Here is a 22,658-nt window from a genome sequence, read left to right on the forward strand (position 1 = left end):
CATATTGCAGTACTTCCTTCTCCAAACTGACAGCGCCCTGTTCAGATATATTTTGAAGAGTGTAGGAGCTATTTAGAAGCCTTGCTTTAGATCCTTGCTAATAGGAATTTCTCTGGTGGAATTTGTTGCTAGTTTGAATGCTTGCGTCATATTTTTGTGAAGCTTTTTTACTGCTTGTATATTTTTTTGTTTGTTGCAAAATCAAATTACAAATATTACAAATATTAGTGATAATAAAAAGCCAGAGAAAATTAATCTCTTTAAGTTTACACCTTAAAGTCTCAGGAGAAGCAGAGAAAATCAGTCTCTCACAATCTCCACGCTTGTACTCAGTTTTTGAAATTGTCTAATCCATCAGTTCCTAGCATCATTTTAATAACGCCGGAAATTGATCTTTAAATACGTCAATAATCTTTGGGTGGCGCAATATAAATTCCATTAAAACCTTTCACCAGGAGACTGTATACATCCAAAGGCTGGCATATGTGTGTTGAATTATTGGGAAGGCACGCAAATTCCGTCCAGCCGTCTTGCGTGGAATATTGTCTTAAACTAGTCTGTAAAACAGGTTACCTCCATCCACCCATTTTTTTTGTTTTGTTATATCTAGCTACTCTTGCGCAACATCCACTACTACAGCAAGGAGAGCCCTGTGGACCCCTTAATTGTCCACGCATCGGACCTATGTTCGCTGCGATATATTATATAAGGAGGGAGTAGTGCCATCAGCAGCACCCCAAATCATTATTGATATGGCGGCTTTACTATGATTAGTGATCTGCTCTGGGTATTTGGTCCCTCTTCTATATAGCAATCTTCTTTTCCCTGAATCATCACTAACGTTGGTTTCATCGTAATTGAAAACTTGCAATGGAGGGCAATTTGAGAGAGTTGTTCTTAAATTATTGAAATATCATTATATCGTTTCTTTTGTGGCACCTGCCCGAGCTCTAGTAATGTTAGCTGCAAATTGTTCAGAGGATTTCTGACTATGCTTCTCTAAAAAAAGGGTTACCCAGTCGTTACCAGGACTTACGCCGTTTTTAAATTTAGAAATAATTCTTCCAGTTCTTTCCAAATAACTCTTAGAGAAAAGTTATACATCTAACGTTGATAATGGAAATCCGCAATCTGCCATTTGACAATGCAGGACACTATTAATTTTTCATCCAGCGCCGACAACGCAGTTTGGCCCCGTGGTTTACTCCCATGCTTCCCTTTGTATTTATTATATTAAGTACCATACGGATTTTCAAATCTTTCTGAAGCGGCTTTAACAGAAAAGTTTCTGTTTACTGTTTGCAGTAGAGCATGTTGAAGACTCGTCAGAGAAGTTCTTATAGCTTCTTGATCCCAGCTTTCGTTTATACTCTCGCGGCATTTTTGGTTTTCATGTAGATAATGATGAAAACCTGAAATTAATTTACGGTTTGAAGGTCCATCAAGAAAACTATAAAAAGAAATAAAGTATCAATGTGACCCCGGATAAGAAAAGTAAGAAATCATGTAATTTCTTGAATTAGTTACGGAAATATTTTAAAATACTGACAGCTAGACATAAACTAAGGCAACATATATAAAATTACCTGCAATCCTATCGCAAGAGTGTATGTTTAACTTCAGTCACACAAACTAAGCTGTACCTTGCTGTTTTCACAGTAGTCTAAAACAAAAACTTCAAGAGTGCATTGTTAATAGTGTATTTTTGATATACGCCACAAACGCCTTGCGCTACAGGTAATCAACATGTGCACTGAAATTAAGTTCAGACAACCACCATAACAGACTAACGTTTGGGTTGCATACTCCCATGAAACAAAATATTCAGGTAATCAGGTGTTTCGTATATGAATCCATAGACATCACCAGTTCATCTTAAATCAGTTAAATGAGCAAATACTCATAATTTAAATCAATAAAAAAAAATGCGAAAGGTTTACCTTTAAATTTTGTTAAAAATAGATATTGTTTAACTTATGAAATGTTTATTAACAAACAAACCTAACCTGCGCAACCCATTTAAACAAATAATATATTTTCATATTTATTTAAATACAAATAAGGTAAATTTAATTATCTGCCTGCAGGCAGCCACTTCTTAAAATCGTTTTAAAAAGGACAGACCTTGGGAATTCTGCAGAGGAGAGGAACATAACCAAATATTAACCATAACATAACCCCAAATAGTAATTTAGGTTATCCATAGTACATAAAAAATATCAACAAATTTCTTAATAAGTTTGTGTGTGAAAGTTGAACAATCTATTCAACAAAAATGGGTGACACACAAGCAGAAAATGTACAATTACCCAATCAATTAAATACAGCTAAATTCGCAGCAGCCAGAAGTAGGGAAATTCAAGTTATGAATAAAAATATTAATACTTCCTCAGCTGTAAAGCTAGCATTTCAAAAGCTCCCTCAACATATGAGGAGAAGAGCAATGTCACACAATGTTAAGAGGCTGCCAAGACGTTTGCGCGAAATTCATTTAAATCAAATGATAAAGTCTGGTTTGCCACCTAAGGCTAAACGCCCTACTAGAAAATATAGAAGAAGGCCATGCCAACTCATTAGTGAGTACACGCGAAGAACAAGAAAAGTAGCTTGGCTAAATACGCACATTTGGCACGCTAAAAGATTTCACATTATAGAAAAATGGGGATATAAATTACCAAATTGTCCTTGCGATAAAGCTTTTCGAGCCTGCTATAGAGCTACTATAGGTCATTTTTTAATTCAAGATATTTCTTATTATAATTGTGTAGAAATTTCAGGTAAATTTGAAGATCTAGTAAGTATCTTTAAAACAATTACTGATGAAAAATGTGGATTGAGTGTAACAGCCAAAGCATATTTAAGTGGTTCAAGGGAAGGCAGTTCTATTATATTCAGACCTGACAATCACAAGCCAATAGGATTAATTTATTTTAACTGGAGACCCAAAATTGAGGACAATAAAAGGACAATTTGGTTGTGGTGTCATGCAGCCTTTGATCAAGAGTTAAAAGATATGTTTATTCAACATTTTCAACTTACTGCAATCACTACAACAGGAAGTGAAATATATGGTAGTGAAAGAATAACATTAAAATCTAATAAGAATCTGAACAGATTTAGATTGACTGGACCACTTTCTAATGCAGTGCTCCATAATGCTTTCAAAATTGCAAAAGAAAATGATTCAAATCCTGAATGGGTAAAAGACTACTTTCAAACAACAAAATCAGAAACTTTTTGTAACTCTCTTGAATACTGGGAGCAATTAAAAACAGCATCGTCCCCATCAGAGGTAAATAAATTAAATTTGTTTTTTAATCCAGTAACTCAAAGTCATTTTTCAGATGGAAAACTATAAGTATAATAAACAGAAGTCTACATTAGCTTTATTTTGAAAACTGTTTTAATGGTCTTGGAAAAACAAATAAGTGTTTAATGTGAAGCAACATAGCTTGACTGAGTGAGCAGTATGCTGACTGATTATTAAATTTGATATCAGCCACAAAATACTTTGTTTTTCTTCCAAAAAAATTCACAAAATGCATTTTGCACTAATGTATGATTTGAATGAAGTTATTTTAGAAAAAAATCTATAGGTGTACTGTTATTATGTCATTAGTGAGACAATAACAGATATGTGATAAAAGATCTATTAGAGTAAAATAATATACAATTTAAATACAAAAATACATTAAAGAATTCTTTAGGTCTCACCTCATCTTATTCTACCACTGATAGTAGCTGATCCAAGGTACACATTTCCTAAAAAGAGAACCAAGTCTGAACCTGTTCCAGGCCCTGGTCCAAAAGATGTCACATTGTGTGGGAATTTTTCAGAAAGTCAGCTTTGGGATACTAACATAAGAGATGAGGCTGAGAAAATGAAAATTTCCAATGCTATAATAAATGAACTCAGGCAAAATCTTCTGGTGCCTGGCACCGAATTACCAGAACCACCAGCACTTTTTCCTATTATATTGATCCAAAGGCCTGGAAAAAAGAGTCCAGAAAATAGAGGTAAGAACAAATTAAACAAATAATTTATATTATATGTAAAACTTGAAATGGATATTTATGCCTCAAGTAGTGATTTTCATACTAATAATGCAAGAGAGTTATTTATATTACATCTTACATATTATGTGTTTCTGTATTGTATATAATATAATTATCTTATCTGGAATTCACACCAGAGGTGTGCATTTATTTTTTTGTATAAATTTGAAAATTGTGAAATAATAATTATATTTCTATGTTATAGAGTAATGATCAAATGCACAATGCATTTAAATGATATTGATTGTACTTCTAGTTTTATAGTCAACAATTTACACTGCATCCTCACGCTGATGCAAATAAAACCCAAAGAAATAAAAAAAACCATTTTACTTTTATTTTTTTAAATCGGCTTGATGTTGAAGTGCAAATTTAAAACTAGTTGCACAAATTTATCATTATAACTTTTCTAGGCTATGGCAGTGGTTGGGATATAATTCTACCTTCAGCCTGGGCTCAACCAATGTGGATTTCACTCGTAATGTGGGGAGGTAGAGCTGGAGGTTTAAGAGAAACTGATTCAATATTATTCGAGTCTGGCTACCAGCATCATCTACATCCTGATACATTAGCAGGCGAGAAGGAAGAAAATGAAATATCTGCCAAATATAAAGAGAAATTCTTTAAAATGCCTCTTAATAAAAGGACCAATTTTGCCAAATTTGGAATCTCCAGTCCGCTCGATTGGAATTGGAAGTTATTGTTGACTGAATGGTCACAGAATGGCAAAGTTGTGACAGATTTTTTTGTACTTAGGGACAAAAAAGTTTTAAAAAGTATTCAGGTACAATATTATGTGTATATATACTTTAAAGATCTCATAATTTTACTTATTCTTTGATCATGACTTTTAAAAAAGTACTATCCCAAATTGTACTATTAAATTTTCTGTTTTTTTCGTTTCATTTAAAGCCAGTATTGGTTAGTTGGCTAAAGTTCCTTTCATATTCCATGTTCCTAATTTTAATACATCGCTTTCAAGTTGTTTTTTACTGTCTCCCATTTTCTTATTCAAACTCGTTTTTGACCCAGATCAAAATAAAAGAAATAAAATTTTACAGATTAATAATAAAATTTCCATGGAGATGTCAAGCAATAATTTGAAGCTGCTTCAATAAAATTGATCAATTCTGGAATACTGGTATAAAAGTATTGACTGTAATTATAAAAATGTTTATATTATTGTAAAGACAAAATTTGGAATTGTAGAGTAAAATAATCTTATCAATACATTGTGGTCAGCTTTGTACAAGGCTGATTATAATATAGACATTTCTTTATATAAAGAGCGTCTATATCCATTAGAGTTAACAAAATGTGTAAGAGTGTGAAATAAATAAAATCTGTTTTTTGTTTCTCATTTATTAGAACGAAATGCCTTTTTAATGCAGAAAGAAAAGTTACACGAGGCTTCTCGATTGATACTGAATAAAATACGCCCAGTCCTGAGACAATAGACCACTCCTCTTTGTTTATTGATCTTTCCATAATTGTTTATTGATCTCTTTCCTTTTCTGCTGTATATTCATCATTTCTGAATTTTTTCCATGAGTTCCTGCATCCTTCTAATTAAACCATATCATAACATTTTGAAAGTCCTATCTAGACTTAATATTTTTATTATTTTCTTCCAGGATGTACTAACAAAAAAATCAAAGGAAAAAATTCAACTAGAAGAAAATTGTTTAGTCCCTGTGGAAATAACATCAATGAAAAGAGGCAATTGTCGACCATTTTCCGTAATTTGTTTACCACACGAAGAAGACTTAGCCAAAGAACCAGAAGAACCAAAATGTAAAGATATTTATGCAGAAGAAAGAAAGAGTCTCAGACGAGACCATAAACAGTTGTTAAAGAGATTGAGAAAACGTAGGATACGAGAGAAGAGAAAGGGAAAGGTAATAATAATACATACATTTTTTACAAATATCATTATGTCATAGTTTCTTTGATGTTTTAACACTTTGTTGAAACTCCAATTAATTAACAAACAATAAAATTAATTAATAAGCTTGTGTTTCGTTAAATAAGATCCAATGATTTTATTTTCAATAACAAAATCCAACACATGAGCTTTTCTTAGTCCCCATAAAACGATAGTTGTATTAGTGTATAGCACCGTTTAAATAAAACGTAGCTTTGTCTGAAAAAAGTTTTCTATAAAAATTATATATCAGTGTGGCATCTGTTCATATGATTGTGGCCTTAGATCTAGAGCATCCTCATAAAACTATTGCTTCAACTGAATGTCGTAAGGATGATACTTTTCTGTGCATAACAAACTTCATTTGGCGATGTTGTGTTCGGCAAGTTGTCTCGTATATTTATGCCATTTTTCTTTAAGGTCAATCATTAATCCTTATTGATTTTAGTTTTCAGGATTCATTTTTTGTTTTATTGCTGCTTGGTGGTGTTGAGTCCTAAGCAGCGTGTTGTATGACTGAGCTAAAGTGTTTTAAAATATATTGAATCTGTTCATTTGTATTTTAGTTCACAAATTGCTAAAGAAGTTCCAGGTTGTTATCTTCTTGGCTGTGTTGAGTTAGAAGAATTTAACTCATTATTTTTATTTTCTTCTGGAAATTGGCGATCAGTAACAGCACTAAGCAAGAGATCTATATTGCTAAATACACTTGCATCCTATGGATAAATTCCACATGTCTTGAATGCGCTTATTATATTACTTTTTCTAAGGGCCTTTTCATGAGATATGTCAACGCATTCTGCCACTTCATATATGGATAACGATTTACCTGGGTGTCGCAGCATCCAGCTATCTACCGAAGCATTATATGCTGTCAAAAATGCCTTATAAACCTCAATATCAAGGGGTTGTAATTTAGTCGAAGAATGTGGTAGATTAGTTAAAATTAATTTTCTCTCACCACTTTTGACTCTATTTACCTGCTTAACCCTCTTAACAGCAACAATTAATATTTAATTCAATTTAATATTTTTAATGGCACAAATGAGCTGCCCAATAAGCTTACTGTTGGTCCAGATGGAGTGCCTAATTTTTTATTAAAAAAGTGTGTCTGTACCCTTGTAATACCATTTGTTATATTGTTTAATAGATATCTGGAAACCTCTGTGTTTCCTTCTTCATGGAAAGAAAGTTATGTTGTTCCTATATTTAAAAATGGCCAGAAAGACAATATTGAAAATTATCGTAGCATTTGTATACAATCTGCAATCCCTAAGCTCTTTGACAATCTTATAGCAAAGCAACTTTCTTGGTTATGTAAACGCTTAATATCTCAATCACAACATGGTTTCCTTAGCAAAAAATCCACTGCAACAAACTTGGTTTCCTATCAATCTGATATATTATCTCATATGGAAGACGGTAAACAGGTAGATGCAAAATACACAGATTTTTCCAAAGCATTTGATCATGTAGATCATCAAATACTTTTGGGCAAATTAATTAATGTAGGCTTTCATGACTGGTTTGTTGAATGGATTAAAAACTGTACATCTGGAAGAATTCATAGAGTCAAGATAGGTTGTCATCTGTCTGACAGTATCACAGTAACATCTGGAGTTCCTCAAGGAGGCCATACTTTTCCACTTCTTTTTAATATCTTCGTTAACGACGTCGCTTCCTGTTTCCTAAATAGCAAATGTCTAATGTTGGCAAATGACTTGAAATTTTGGAAAGTTATAGATAGCTTAAAAGATCAAACCTTGCTACAAGATGACTTGGACTGACTACAAAATTGGTGCAATCAGAGCAAACACCACTTAAATGTAAAAAAATGTTTTTTTATTTATAAGTTTTTCTCGCAAAGTCAATAGAATTATAACAAGCTATACTATTAATAATCAGCCACTGAATTAAGTTTCTTCTATTCGGGATTTGGGTGTTATTTGTGATGAAAAGCTTACTTTCTGTGACCACATAAACTCTATTTCAATAAAGGCATCTAAACTTTTTGGTTTCGTTACTAGGAATTGCAAGTATTTCTCCATTAATTCAACAAGATTAATGTATTGCTGCCTAGTTAGAACTATTTTGGAATACTGTTCAGTTATTTGGTCACCTTATTTTCAGAACAATATTGATACCATAGAGAGTCCAGCATACATTTTTGAGATATTGTGCTTATCACATCCACACTACTATTGAAAATCATAATTAAAAAGTATTCCTGTATCGAACAACAATTATCTTTACCCTCACTCTAGAACCGTCGTGATATGTCAGGAGCTATATTTATATATAAGATCATACATGGATTTATTGATAGTCCAAACCTCTCAGCCAGATTAACTTTAATGTTCCCCATCAAGCTCTACGTTACCAAAATGTTTTTAGTATTCTTTTCCACAGAACAACCTATGGTATTCACAACCCATTGGATAGATACATGAGGCTATTAAATGTTCGCGATTTTGATATTTTCAATATAACTTTAACTCAGTTAAAAAGATCTCTTGCTTTGTGATATTTATATTGGGATTGTTGAATATTGTTCTTGTTATATTTTGTTTGTTTTTTTAGTATGTAAGATTTTTTTTTTAATTTTTAATATTAACTTTATATTGATAACTAATTTCAAGTTTTGAATCCTAACTGTAATATTGTATTGTAATTTAAACTGTTAATGGAGTTATCCCGTGTATTAAATAAATAAAATAACAACTTTTTGTGGCTTCTGGCGTCCTTAATGAGAGTTCTTTATGTCGGTCGCAAAACCTTTAAAACCATTTTAACCCGGCCCCTTCTTGGTGGTGCCATTTTTTTTGCAACAGACAAGTCATAAAACATTCGGGAGCAAGATGAAAGTCAGTATACGGGGGTATACAAAGAGTATACGAGAGGTATACAAGGAATAAATCTGAATAGAACTGAAATAATTGAAAATTTAAAAGGATGAAAATGAATAAACAGAGTATGTAGTTAATAGGAAAGTTGAGCACCAACTATTTTTAGAAGAGAAATAGTAAAACAAAACAAAATTAACAAACGAATAAAATCAATAGAAATTGGAATAAAATAATTATTTGAAAAAAAAAAAAACAAACATGTGACGATTATAACGTTACAGGCTATACAGTTTTTTGTCGTATCATTTTTTATTTAATTTATTCAACTACTACTTTTTTACAGATCATACCAATAGATCAAGACTTGCTTAAAAACTATACCAACAAGATGAGAAAGTTGTGGCTACCTGAACCAACTATTATTAGAAAATTATGTACACGTGAAGTAATGGGCTTTGTTAAACATGGCGGTTATAGTTTCTTGGCAAGTAAAAGTAAGGCAATAGGATACATAGCAGCAGGTGCTCTATCCTCGTTATTGTCGACCAAAAATCTAGATAGAGTTTTAGTAAGGAACACACATTCCAGACAGTACCGTCTTGGGCGGTTAAATGTTATTTGTGAATAAAGTTATATTATGTTGTTTACATTTTTATATTCCCCGTCCTTTTTCCTTTTCATTTGATGCCCTGTACTTAAAGAATCAATTGAAATTTTGGACAGTAGAGCTCTTTCGAGTTTTTTTTCAAAATCTACAATTCACGGTCTCTTATGAACTATTGTGTTAAACAAATTTTATCGCTGTACAAATCACCAGCAAGTCGAATTTGCTAAAGTTCATTCATTTTACATATTCCCAACCGTAAACACTTGCACGTGAAAGCCAAACAGGGTCGTACTGAGGTGTATCATATAGTTTTTAAAAATATTTACTTGAAACTAAGAATTTCTTTAACCTTCTGACCGCAAATGTACTATTGGTAGAACATAACATTTGAATTCTCGTAGCGCTTCCTAAAAATAATGTATTAAGTTTATATCCCGGTGTGGCACTCTACTGGAATATTTTGAAACCGACAGCACGTGCATAATTTCATTTGTTTTGCGACAATGGCACAAAGCAGTTGTAGTGAGCGTGTTTGGTAAAAACAAAAAAAGGTATGTACTATCTTCAAATATTTATTTAATCATAAATAATTAAATTGTGTTCTTAAAAGATTGCAAATTAATGTAAACAGTATAATGTTTCAAAAAAAAACAATCGGTTGCCTGTAAAGTCGGTTTTACGGGCGAAGATTTTACGTGACAACGTCTTTTTCTCGGTAGAATATTTATTGATATGAATATTATTAAATTGCACAATAGGAACAAGGAATTGAATGAAAATAAGAATTGCACAAATTTTAACTATAGAAATATATTTTGTTTACTAAAACATTGTACATTTAAACTTAACTAATTTCTATTTGAGTGATTTTGTTGAGGATAGGACGATGATAGGAGAAATATGAAATGAAAGGAAGTGTTTCTGCTGTAATGTGTCTTGAACGCCAAGAACGCTCGAGAAAGACAGAGACACAAGCACGCACCGATTCAACGCGCCTAATTCTCTAGTGCTGCGCGGGCAGCGGACCGATCATGTTTGAGTGGGAGAGAGACGCAAGGCATTCGCCGGTCCGGCGGGCCTCTCTCTCGTTCGGTGACTCATCGTAACAGACGTGAGCGGGCGTTACACTTTTTCATGAATGACTCCGAGCCACAACCTAATTTAAGACGTCACGTCAAAATAAATAATGAGTACCGTAATTTGGGGTAACTTGAGACGATGGGATTACTTGAGACAATTTGTAGACACTATTATTTTTCGTCGATTTGGCATCCCGGTTAATACTGTTAGTGTTAGTGTTGTTTTGATAGCAAAAGGTAGCTAACGTGTGGTTGTTGACCGTTAGTAATTAAATTCTTTTGTCTTATCTAAGATAAGTTGATAATTTTTTTAATAAACATCAACTTTAAAATTGCCAAATTTCATGTAGTACATAACTTATATAATAATTCTATGACTAATATCCGAAAACAAGCAATTGTTGTAGAAAACGTAACCTCTAATATTAATATTGGTGTGCCGTAAATTTCATTGCGGCGTTGCCAAGTTTATGGCTGCTATAAAATATGAATTCTCAGCCTGACCTTGGTTGGTCAACTTGAGACAATTGTCTCAAGTTACCAAACCACAAATTAGATACTATAAAAACTAGTTTCTAACCTACCTACCTATCTACTTACCTTTTTTTCATTATTGTTTCAGGCTCAGGTATGGTTCGAACGCAAAAAAGAATTTTGGGATCTAGAAAATAGAAATAGGAATAGAAAATTTCTCGGAGGAGCAACTTCATAAAGCAGTGGAAGCTGTTAGGTCCGGGATTTCTTTGAGGAAAGCCGAAGAAAAGTTTGGAATACCACGATGTTCTATAAATAGAGCAATAAATGGAAAGAACACAGGAAAGGTTGGTAGACCATTTGATTTAAATGAAGTTGACCAAAATCCTTCAGTAATGTGTCTATGTTCAGCTGGGGATTGGGGCTTCCCTCTCACACTATACGATATTAGACTCATTGTCAAAGCATTCCTCAATCGTTCTGGAAGAAATGAACATAGATTTAAAAACAACATGCCAGGTAGAGATTTTGTCATGTCTTGAAGCGTCACCAGAACACTTTGAGTAATAAAATGTGCCAAAACCTAAAGAGATCTCGAGCCAAAGTCGACCATAACGCGTTAATATTTACTTTGATGAGTTAAATCAGTCAATGGAGGGAGTTCTTTCTCATTCTGTCATTAATTATGATGAAACAAATATGACAGACGATCCTGGTCGTAAAAAAGTTGTTGTTAGAAGAGGGTGTCGACATCCTGAAAGGATTATTGATTTTTCTAAGTCAAGTACGTCTGTAATGTTTGCCGCTGCCGGAGACGGGACACTTCTCCCTCCATATGTAACATACAAAGGTGAGAATCTTTATAATACCTGGACCGAACATGGCCCTAAGGGGGTTTATAATAGAAGTAAGAGTGGCTGGTTCACTTTGGAGATATTCGAAGATTGGTTTCGAAAAATTGCCTTGCCTTATTTCTCGAAACAAGATAAAGAAGAGAAAAAAGTAATGATTCGGGATAATTTGGCGAGCCATATATCCCCATATATAATAGAGGAATGTAAAAAAAAACAACATAATCTTCATTCTACTTCCCCCAAATAGCACTGGACTTACTCAGCCGTTAGATGTCGCATTTTTCCGCCCACTTAAAATTAAGTGGCGTAAAACTTTAGATTCTTGGAAAACAAAAAATCGTGGAACTGTGCCAAAAGATACATTTCCTCGTTTATTAAAAAAATGTCTGGAGGCAATGGGAGAGAAAAATCTTTCACAAAACGTAATAAGTGGATTTAAAGGAGCAGGGTTAATTCCACTAAATCGAGGAGAAGTCTTGAAGAGGCTTCCCAGTAAACAGGCAGTAGAGGATGGCAAAGAAAGTGAGAATACCGTTGCCTGGGTAACTACATTTCAAGAATATTTAGAAGGAAAGAGACAGATGGTTTAAGAAAACAAAAAAAAAAGAAATTGAATGTTCCTACTGGTAGAGGAATCTGTGAAGAGGATATAATCATTTTGGAAGACAAAGAAAAGCTAGAAAAAAAGAAAAGAAGCCAATTAATGAAAAAAAAATAAAGAAAAACCATCATCTAGTAAGAAAAGGCAAAAAACAAGTAAAGTAATTATGTCTAGTGAAAGTGACGAAGACAGTTGCAATGAGGTTGTATTTGACGACAGTTCAGATGATGACTGGGATTCATTTCAAGCAAAACAGATTGACAATATTACTGAAGAGACTAATGACCAGGATAATATTTACTCTCATCAAGATAAACATCCTCTGCAGCCAATAACTAAATAAGTTGGATGCTTTGTCATAGTTAGTTATGACTCAAATTTTTATCCTGGGGTAATTGAAAATATTGACGGTAAAGGCGCAATAATAAGTGCAATGACAAAGACTTCACGGGAAAACTGGAAATGGCCCAAACCTAAGGATGAACTGTATTATTGCTGGCAGGACATTGTAGGTGGTATTAAACCGCCTAAAGCCCTAAACAACCGAGGTATTTTTTCAGTACCCGAACTAAAATTGCTGTAATTAATTGTTTTTAAATAAAAGTTTTGGGCTCTCTGTCTTTTTTATTAACCCAAAAAAATATTCTGAATGTCTCAATTTAACATAACACTTTATAATTATATTTTCGGTGTGCCAAGTTACCCTATCAATGCGTAATTTGAGTCACTTTTTGAATTGATACGACTGTCTCAAGTTACCCCATTCTAGTGTGTAACTTAAGACAGACATAAAAAAAATTGAAAAAACTACTTGTGACAAAATAAACAGAAATATTCTATAAACATATCATAGTTACCTGCGCGACTGTTTTCAAATAGCTTTTGAACATTAATTTTTTCTCCGTATGTAATAAACTTCAGGTTTAAGTTAAAAAGTGTCTCAAGTTACCCCAAATTACGGTAATAACAGATAAAATTACTACGTTAACATTTTTTTATGTACTTCGCATAGGACATTTGTTGGTTACAGTTTTTATTTTCAGCATTATCAGAAGAGGAATTATTAGAGTTGCTCAATAATCCAGATGCATAGGATGATGACTAGTGATGACTATGACAATGATCCAGATTTCGAAAATAAAAACGACACATCCAGTTCTGATGAAGCAGGAACAAATTCTGAAGATATATCTAGAACTATTTCGCCTATTGTAGAAGAAAGTGATTCCAGCGATGTTTCTAGATGTGTATCTTTGCCAGCTATTTCGGATACGTCTTTTGTAACTCAGCCTCATTCTTCTGGACGAGGAAGACATTCCTTAAGACGGGGACATGAGCGAGGCCGTGGCCGTATTGCAAGAAAAAGGAACGTGGGAAGAGGTAGACAAACGACAAGCATGCAATCTAGATTTAATAAAAATGACGCTTTAACTGATAAATGTTGTGGCACATTTACTCCGGAGGTATCATCATTGTTACAGCCTGCATATTTACTAAATGATATAGGCTCCTGGGAGTGGGATGCATTTTTTTATCAATATATTGATGATACTATTCTTTTGGAAATTGTGAATTCCATTAATAGAACCGCTATTTTAAATAAAAGAAAAACTTTGGGGTTATCTTTACGCGAAATCAAAGTTTTTATCGGCATTATGATGGTAATGTCAACTTTGCAGTATCCACAAATAGACATGTATTGGGCGGAAAAATGGAGAATCCCTATTGTTGCAGGAGCAATGAGCCGTCAACGCTTTTATGCCATCAGAACTTCATTAAAAGTAGTTTTTGATTCCGATATAAATGTGGAACAAAGACGCGATAAGATTTGGAAAATAAGGCCTTTATTTGATAGGATATGTGAAGGTTGTCACGCTCAAGTGAACCCACTGAATCAAAGTATCAACGAAATGATTATTCCATTCTCCGGTAGATGTCCAATTCGTCAGTATTGTCCCAATAAACCAAATCCTGTAGGGTTAAAAGCTTTTGTTCTGGCCACTCCACAAGGAATTGTATGTGATATAATTATATATCAAGGTATTCAACATTTCCACAATTATCTAGTGACGGTTTTGGATTGAGAGAGTCAGCTGTATTTTATCTAGTAAGATCACTGGTACCAGGGCATAAAATATATTTTGGCCGATATTTTACTACCACAAAGCTTTGTACCGAATTATTGTCTCGTGGACTTTATGGAACTGGAACCATTATGAAGAACCGGATCCCTAAAGATTGTTTCATGCAACCAGAAAAACTTTTTTTAAAATCTTTAAAGGGTACTTATGAAATCAAAAACAGAGATGATGGCAAAATGGCCATCATACAGTGGATGGACAACAAACCAGTAATAATGTTGTCTACTATTTTTTTCTCGGGGAATATAGATTATTGTAAGCGGTGGTCAAAAAAAAAAAATAATAAATCCTATGAACAAGTTTGCCGGGCAGAAGTAATTAAGGAGTATAATAAAAATATGGGTGGGGTGGATTTAGTAGATCGTATGCTTGCCGTTTGTCCGTCGCGTAGTCGTACCAAAAAATGGACAATACGGGTTATTTGCCACCTCATAGATTTAGCAGTGGTCAACGTTTGGCTTCAATATTCTTCTTCTGGTTCCTATCCGTTTCGGATGTTGGCAATCATGACCTTGCTCGCTGCGGCTCGAAACAGCTCCGTTGAGGTTTTCTTAAACCATGTTCTTAAATTCCGCAGCCATGATATTCTCCTTCTACCGGATCCCCGCTTACCTTTGACTTTACCTTGCAATATAGACTGCAGCAGGGAGTAACGGTGCTGATTTCTCATAACGTGTCCCAGATATTGCAATTTTATGCGTTTGATCGTAAACACAATCTCTGGTTCCTTCTTCATTTTTTCTAGCTTCAATATAGACAGCGTGAAAGAATTAAAGGCAGTAAAAATATTTGGCGATTGAGACAATAAAATAAAATTATGAGGGAAACTAATTGAACAAAATGGTATGTACAACGATTGCGATAGCGACGAAGAATATATAGTTCAATTAATGCCTAAACATAAACACAAAAGAACGCCTATTACTCCTTTACCATCAGTTATACGAAGGCAACAAAAAGTAATACACATGCCAGATTATTCCCCTAAACAAAACAGATGTAGAAAAGATGGCTGCGCCATGAAAACAATATTTTGCAAAAAATGTTCATTATGTTTTACAACTGCAAGACTTTGTTTTAGTGATTTTCACGAATATACCTACATAAATTTTATATTTTTATTATTTCAAACATTTATAGAATGTACATTTTTTGGCTATAAGAATAAATCTTGTTTTTGTAGTCTCAAAAATAAAATTATATACTTCTTACATATACTTACATAGACATATTAACTTCTTTAATTTTTTTTCCATTTTTTTACCTTTACTAATCTCGTAATATAGGCAACCTCCTATAAGAAGGACATTATTTTTGATTTAAAAGATCAACAACCTACATCTGTCCTTTATGTAGGACAGAATATTTTAGGATTAGGATTTTTTTAAAAACTTCCTTAAGCAAGTCTGGAAGCTAAAAATATTAAATTTAGAAAAAAACATTACTATAGGCAAGAGGCTAAAGTTTAACTGTGCATAAAATCTAATGTTACATTGAAGAAAAATGTGCTAAAATAAAATATTCATTAACTAAGATATACGTATTACTAAGATATACATACCATTTAAATCATTCAGAGTCTCAGGAGCTACGTGCTACTTTCTTCGTCTGAATTTAATATTATTGGTTTAATATGGGTCTCTATTATGTTGTCCAACTTCCACATTTTGGACTCAACTTTTTGTTCAACGTGTTGGACACGTAATATTAATTAATTGCATCATAAAAAATATTTTTCATGTCTACAAATTTTAAAGTATTGTTTTTGGCTGCTACACAATTTTTCATTTCTGCTCAGATGAGTTCAATCGGATTGAGCTCACAATTATATGGAGGTAGCCTTTAAACTATTTTGTTTTGGCTTTTTGCCATCTCATCAATAATGTAAGTATTTGTTATATTTTCCCTTATGTTTCTTAACAATAGCTAACAGTTGCACTTGTAGCATTGACTCTTCAAAACCTATATTTTTTATTTCAGCCACGCTTGGATATCAGCCTTTCTAGAAGCAGTACTTAATTGAATTTTTTTCATTTCTGCAGGACTTTATTTTGATCAAAAATTCACATCTCCACAAGACAATTTCGTCCTGTCCATCAAAATGCTGTTTCGCTTTTATTTTTTTCAATAATTTAAAAAACGTAGTTCTTTTGAAATTGGACAAAACCGGATCTTCATTAACATTCCTCAGAACTTTATCTATTGTGGGTATCTCATTTCGAAAAAAGAATTGGTGGATTATTCTTCTTATAGCTTCTCTTTCAAACTCATCAACTTAGTTAATAATACTTTTACGATGCTTAATTGGTATTTTTGTCGATAATGTTCCCGTATTTTCATATTCTTGAACCACATTTCGACCACTCCTTGCTTAGCTACAAGCAAGGTGTGGTCAGTGGGAACATCTGCACCCAGAAAGGTTTTTGTACTAATAATGTTATTTCGGAATCTTTGATTAATCATTATGTAGTCTATCTGATGCAATTTTCACGTGTACAATCTGCGAGCTGGTAATTTGAACCATATACTGACGCTTTTTCTATCATCATCATCATTGGTGCTACAGCCCTATAAAAGAGCCTCGACCTTCCCAAGTCTATTACGCCAGTCAGTTCTATCCATTGCCAACTGTTGCCAGTTTGCTGCGCCTATTTGTCTACCATCCTCATCTACACCATCCCTCCATCTGAGTTTTGGCCTACCCCTACTTCTACTTCCAACAGGTTGCGACATTAGGATTTTTCTAAGAGGTTTGTTCTGCTGTGATCTTGCCAGATGTCCTGCCCATCTTAGTCTTCCTATTTTTATAAAGCATACTACGTCTTTACCACCAAATATATGTTTATATCTGTGATATATCTCGTAGTTGTACCTCCTTCTCCAAACACCATTTTCACAGATGCCACCGAATATTCTTCTCAGGATCCTTCGTTCAAATACAAGCAGGAGATTTTCATCTGCCTTGGAAATGGTCCATGTCTCCGACCCATATGTTAACACTGCACTGGTTGTATAAGGGTTTTGTATATGGTTATTTTTGTTTTTTGGCTTAAGTTTCTGCTTCTCGACGCTTTTTCTATAGCTTCGCTTATTGTGATTCCGATACCATTCCAGTGCTGTTTTTGCCCATTACCCATATTATCTTCTTGTCAGACTTATTATGTTCAGACATCTATACCTGCTACCACATGTGTAAATCTGGTGACTAGAACTAGAACTACAAATCTTCACACAAGTATTGTCAGACAAATGTACGTGGAAAAAATCAAAACAACAATTTTTCTATTTCACAGTTTTATTCATACTGTTAAATGAATAAATTAAAAAGCAGGTTGTATCATGAGGTTTCTGGGTTTTTCCGGAATGTTTCCTCGACAAACATACAACTTCTTGTAAATGTTCTTAAATTAACTTAAAACACAATTTTACCAAAAAAATTGACACTAAATGGATAGTTTTTCTACTGTTAACACTATTTATAATATATTTATTATATTTTCTTTAGTACATAACTTTGAAATGACTTTTGACATATCAGTTTGCTAAGACGCCATTACCTTGATGGACTTAAATTAAAACAATATTCAATATTGCTTTTTATCCTCTGTCCATACCAAATAGTTTTACCATTTTTAATTGGTAGGGGTATTACTTTGTTTTAAAGAACTGTCAGATCATCCTTAATTGCTTCTTGGCATTTATTTTCAGTCAATATACACAGATACAGAAGGACGATACATATATTGTGAAATAAAGACGTAGATTTCTCAGAGAGAGCAACTGAAATCCTTAGTCAAGCAAAATAACAACGATTGGTCGAGACAGCATCATATTATATACTAAATGACGAAAAATCTACACTTACTGCGCAAAAATGGAATGTATTCAATTACTTACGCATGCGTATTTAATAGTTGCCTCAAATCAAAAAGGTAAAAGAATAAATAAGATCAAAGAAATGCTCTAGTCGGTCAGATAGCCAATCGGATGAATCGCTTTCACTTTACTGTGAATGATCTAAGTGGTCGATGGTTCAAAACCTGGCCAGAAAACAAAAAGTCTCCAAATTTGTCGCCAACAAGGCCTTCTGCTTGCTTGAGTCAGGTGCTACTGTCGCCAAAAGTCGTTTTGTCCTACTTGAGTCAGGTGCCACTGTCGCCTTTTGGCATTCACTGTGGAATTAAATAGTTTCTTTTCGTATTGGCTTAAGACTAAAGTAACTGAATATAAGTGGTACCAAAACTGAGTAACTAACGAATGAGCGAAAGCGAAGTGTTAAAAACCGGACTATAGATAGAGAAATACTTCATAATTCTAATTTTAGTGCTCAATCACTAATAAATAACCAATTGAACACCTTAAAGAGAGAGATGAGAATGTTTAAATGCTTCCCGGTTTAGGATAAAACAAAGAAATATAAGATCTACCCAATTACAAATCAAATAACATTAAACCTGAAGTAAGTAGAACTAGAAGGGCTAACATAATAGATAATTAAGAATTGGTCATAAAAGAAATTTGAAACTATAAGATCTCATAGGTTGCAGTTACAAGCATACATGAATATGTATGTAATAATACTTACAGCATAATGTAATTTACGAACAGAGGTTAAGTGAGGTTATAATATTAATAATATCACTAATACTTCGAGATGATCATGTAACATAGTAGACAAACATAACTAAGATATAAGTTATTTTGAGATGTCAATTTTTCTATAAAAATTGTACTAAATTGCCACTAAAAGGAAATCTTACACCTACAATATATTGATTATCACGAGGATAGCTTAACTACTTGGAGGGATTTGAGCTATATTTAAGTTAATTTTAGAACATGTTTCAGAATTCGAAAATATATTTTTGAAAGCTAATGATTAATTATTCGATTTTGTGTGCTCAATTTTAAAATTTAAGTGAAAGATGTTGATTTTAAGACTTGCAACTGGAATAGCATTAAAGGATGGCAACTGAAGGCGAACTTTACCATATACACAACTGACATTTTAAAATCATTTAAGTGTTTCAGTTCAATGCTTACAGTAATAAGCAAATTGGGATATTTTTTCATTATTATGTATGGATCATCAATTTCTAAAAGCATTGTACTATCTAATTTTAGTCAAAAATAATGTGCACAATTGTAATGGTCTCTTTAGCATTACATATCGTCAAACTGGTGAATTCAATTTAAAAATATTTACCATTACAAGGCATTCTAAAATATTCATCACACAATATCATTTTAGTCAGCTTGAAGGTCTTCTATATAGAAGAAATATTTTATGCCAAGAGGCTCAAAGTTTGTGTTGGTAATGTCAGTGCATGCCAGAGATTAATCAACTGTACTCCCTGAATAAGTAGAGAATTTGCATTAGAAGTTACAAACTCACTAAAGAGAAAAGGAATTAAGACCAGAACTACTATCTGAAAGCTTTTAATTAACTATGGTATTTTCTGCAACAAACATTCACCATGGTTTTGTTAAATTAAGGCATAGTACCTGAAAATCCACAGGAAAAAGTGTTTAACACTCTATTCCAACAAATATACATGTGCCAATGATGTTTAAAATTATTGAAATGTACACGAGATAATCTGGACTTCACACCAAGTGATTATGTGACTTTGTCTAAAATTAACCCAATAATTTATGGTTTTCTTATCAATAGACATGTTTTTGTATGAATTAAACAGGTAATAAATAATTTTGTACAGTTGGGTTTAATCATATCTTATCATATTTAACAGATACTTTTTATCACTACGTGTATAACATACATTGACCCGATTTTTTAAATTGAATTCACCCTATTTACCAATATATTTTCGAACCTTCCTTATTGGGAATTGAATAAGAAGTATGTAAGGAACACAAACAGTTTTACAAGGGATCGTCTATTGACTAGGTAGGTTTTTGGTTATAAATTGCTTAATGTCGTTTAGTTCTTCATCAGATGAAGAATGTGACAAGCCCCTGTATGATTTGAATTCGACGTCTTTAAGCATGTTCTTTAATACAGATGCGGTCATTTGGCCCCACTTGTAAGGGACTACTGGGTCGCAGTCCCCGTGGCACTGCAGAATCTGCAAAAAATAATTATTTGAATTGTATAGTATATTACATAAAATATAATATTTATGATACATAAATTAATCTCATTTAGAAAAATGAAAATTTAGAAAACTAGCGATACTTACTGGTAAAGTATCTTCTGTTTTCTTAGCTGCTGGGAAAGATTTATTTAAAGGCAACCAACATGAGAGAGCTGCAACCCCAGCAATTTTTTTGGGATATGTAAGAGCAGAGTACAAGGCAAGAGCTCCTCCTTGAGAAAATCCCCCCAAAACAATCCTGTCTACACTGATTCCTGCATTCACTTCAGTTTCAATTAGAGAATGGATTTGTTTTGCTGCAGCTTTAATACCTGTAAACAAAATTTTTGGTAGATAAATATTGAACAGAAACAACAGGAGCTATGTTATGTTGATTGTTGTATGTTATGTATGTTCCCATATACAAACTTCTACACAATAAATGACTATTAACTGTTCTAATAACCTGTTAAGCTTATAGAATATATTATATAAAAATCTATATAGCTTAATAAAAACTTTATATTACTTAAGTGATAAAAACTTTACAACATTTTAATTAAAGAAAAATTAACAACTGTATAAACTATCTAAAAAAAAGTATGCAGAAATTTCTAATCTTAGTTTAGGGATAATTTTTATACCTGGTTCATCTTCAGGTCCCGATTCATCTAGTGATTTTAGATCAAACCAACTTGGCATGCGGAAACCTGCATTCAAAGTTACTTGTATTGCAGGGGCTGTAGGACAAATTACTTTTACATGAGGAGGTCTCACTGCAGCCATAGCACTTGCCCATCCTTGGCTGAAAAATATATGTACATTAAAAATATTTTGTATTTTTTTAGTCAATGTAATAAGTATAACGCATTATATTCTTGTTTTAAGAATTATAGTATTTTATTGTTGCGTCAATAAATATGAACAAAGGTCAGGATTAAATTATATGTAATTTAATAAAATTACATTCTTTTTGTCGCTAACAAATTACACTAACTTTAGTATGGAATAAATGTACAAATCTAAATTAAATTAACTTACCCAGTATCTCCTAGTCCATGTAAGAAAATTAACTAAAAACAATATTAATTAATTATAAATTTAATATTAAGAAAATATATGCTTACTGTTCCAGTGTGTTTCGCGGTTGCAGCAATGACTACTGGGGCTGCCATGTTTAATGTTCTAATACAACTGACCTCTAGTTATCAGTACATTTAAAATAATAGTATTAATAAGAGCAAATCTCTTATCAAAAAATTTGCGAAAAATTGGGTTTTTAAAGCTGTTGAGGTGTCAGAGTGACAACTGATGGACCGAATTTATGTCAATACTGATTCTAGATGAACAAAAATCTTGTTCCTAATTTAGACCACCAGTTTAATATGCTTGTATCAAATTTTGCCTATCCATATAAATTCAACAATAATATTTTCATTAAAAATAATAAAAATTAACATTTTTACACACATATATATTTCTATTTAACAACTATTTTTTATATTTGTGGTAAAATTTTAAACTGTGAAAGCTTATATTTGACCTTTGACCTTAAAGAATTAAAATAAATTTAATCTTATAAGATACAAAAAAATATAGTTCGACATTTCTAGAGTTAATTATACCTAATTTGGCACAATTTTTATAACTTTAACTTTTCTATACAGTAAAATGATAAATGACAAAGTAAATACACGGTAAATATTTGTTGCGAACTATCGTAGCAGTTTGTTATGATATAATCACTGAAATAAATTTTAACGGTACTAAAATTTTTGGTGTACAAAATATTGTAAAAATGAAAGTGCAAAAAATAGTATCTGTACGAAATCGGAGTATTAGTCATATCCAACACCTAAATTTCAGTATATATATAGTCAGATATAGCAAAGAATATAGACGAATAAGCGTCTATATTCTTTGGATATAGTTCCAAATAATATAAACTGAACTAAATTACAGTGGTCCAGCTATAAAT

The 22,658-nt window shown here is 32.7% G+C and overlaps 2 protein-coding genes across 2 annotated transcripts; one reads left to right on the forward strand and one right to left on the reverse strand.

The window, feature by feature from the left end:
* Positions 1–2,153: 2,153 nt before the first annotated feature.
* On the forward strand, positions 2,154–9,469 carry Pop1 (POP1 ribonuclease P/MRP subunit). Its single transcript, XM_072522338.1, has 5 exons — positions 2,154–3,292; positions 3,708–4,017; positions 4,470–4,840; positions 5,691–5,954; positions 9,170–9,469. The coding sequence occupies exons 1-5, from the start codon at positions 2,276–2,278 to the stop codon at positions 9,452–9,454; spliced, it is 2,247 nt and encodes a 748-aa protein (XP_072378439.1). The 5' UTR covers positions 2,154–2,275; the 3' UTR covers positions 9,455–9,469.
* Positions 9,470–17,859: 8,390 nt separating this feature from the next.
* On the reverse strand, positions 17,860–21,997 carry Apt1 (Acyl-protein thioesterase 1). Its single transcript, XM_072522340.1, has 5 exons — positions 21,808–21,997; positions 21,722–21,753; positions 21,325–21,485; positions 20,786–21,012; positions 17,860–20,671 (listed from the first exon to the last, which is right to left on the reverse strand). The coding sequence occupies exons 1-5, from the start codon at positions 21,853–21,855 to the stop codon at positions 20,483–20,485; spliced, it is 657 nt and encodes a 218-aa protein (XP_072378441.1). The 5' UTR covers positions 21,856–21,997; the 3' UTR covers positions 17,860–20,482.
* Positions 21,998–22,658: the final 661 nt, after the last annotated feature.

The sequence above is a fragment of the Diabrotica undecimpunctata genome, chromosome 2 (genome assembly GCF_040954645.1).
Source record: "Diabrotica undecimpunctata isolate CICGRU chromosome 2, icDiaUnde3, whole genome shotgun sequence".
NCBI lineage: Eukaryota > Metazoa > Arthropoda > Insecta > Coleoptera > Chrysomelidae > Diabrotica > Diabrotica undecimpunctata.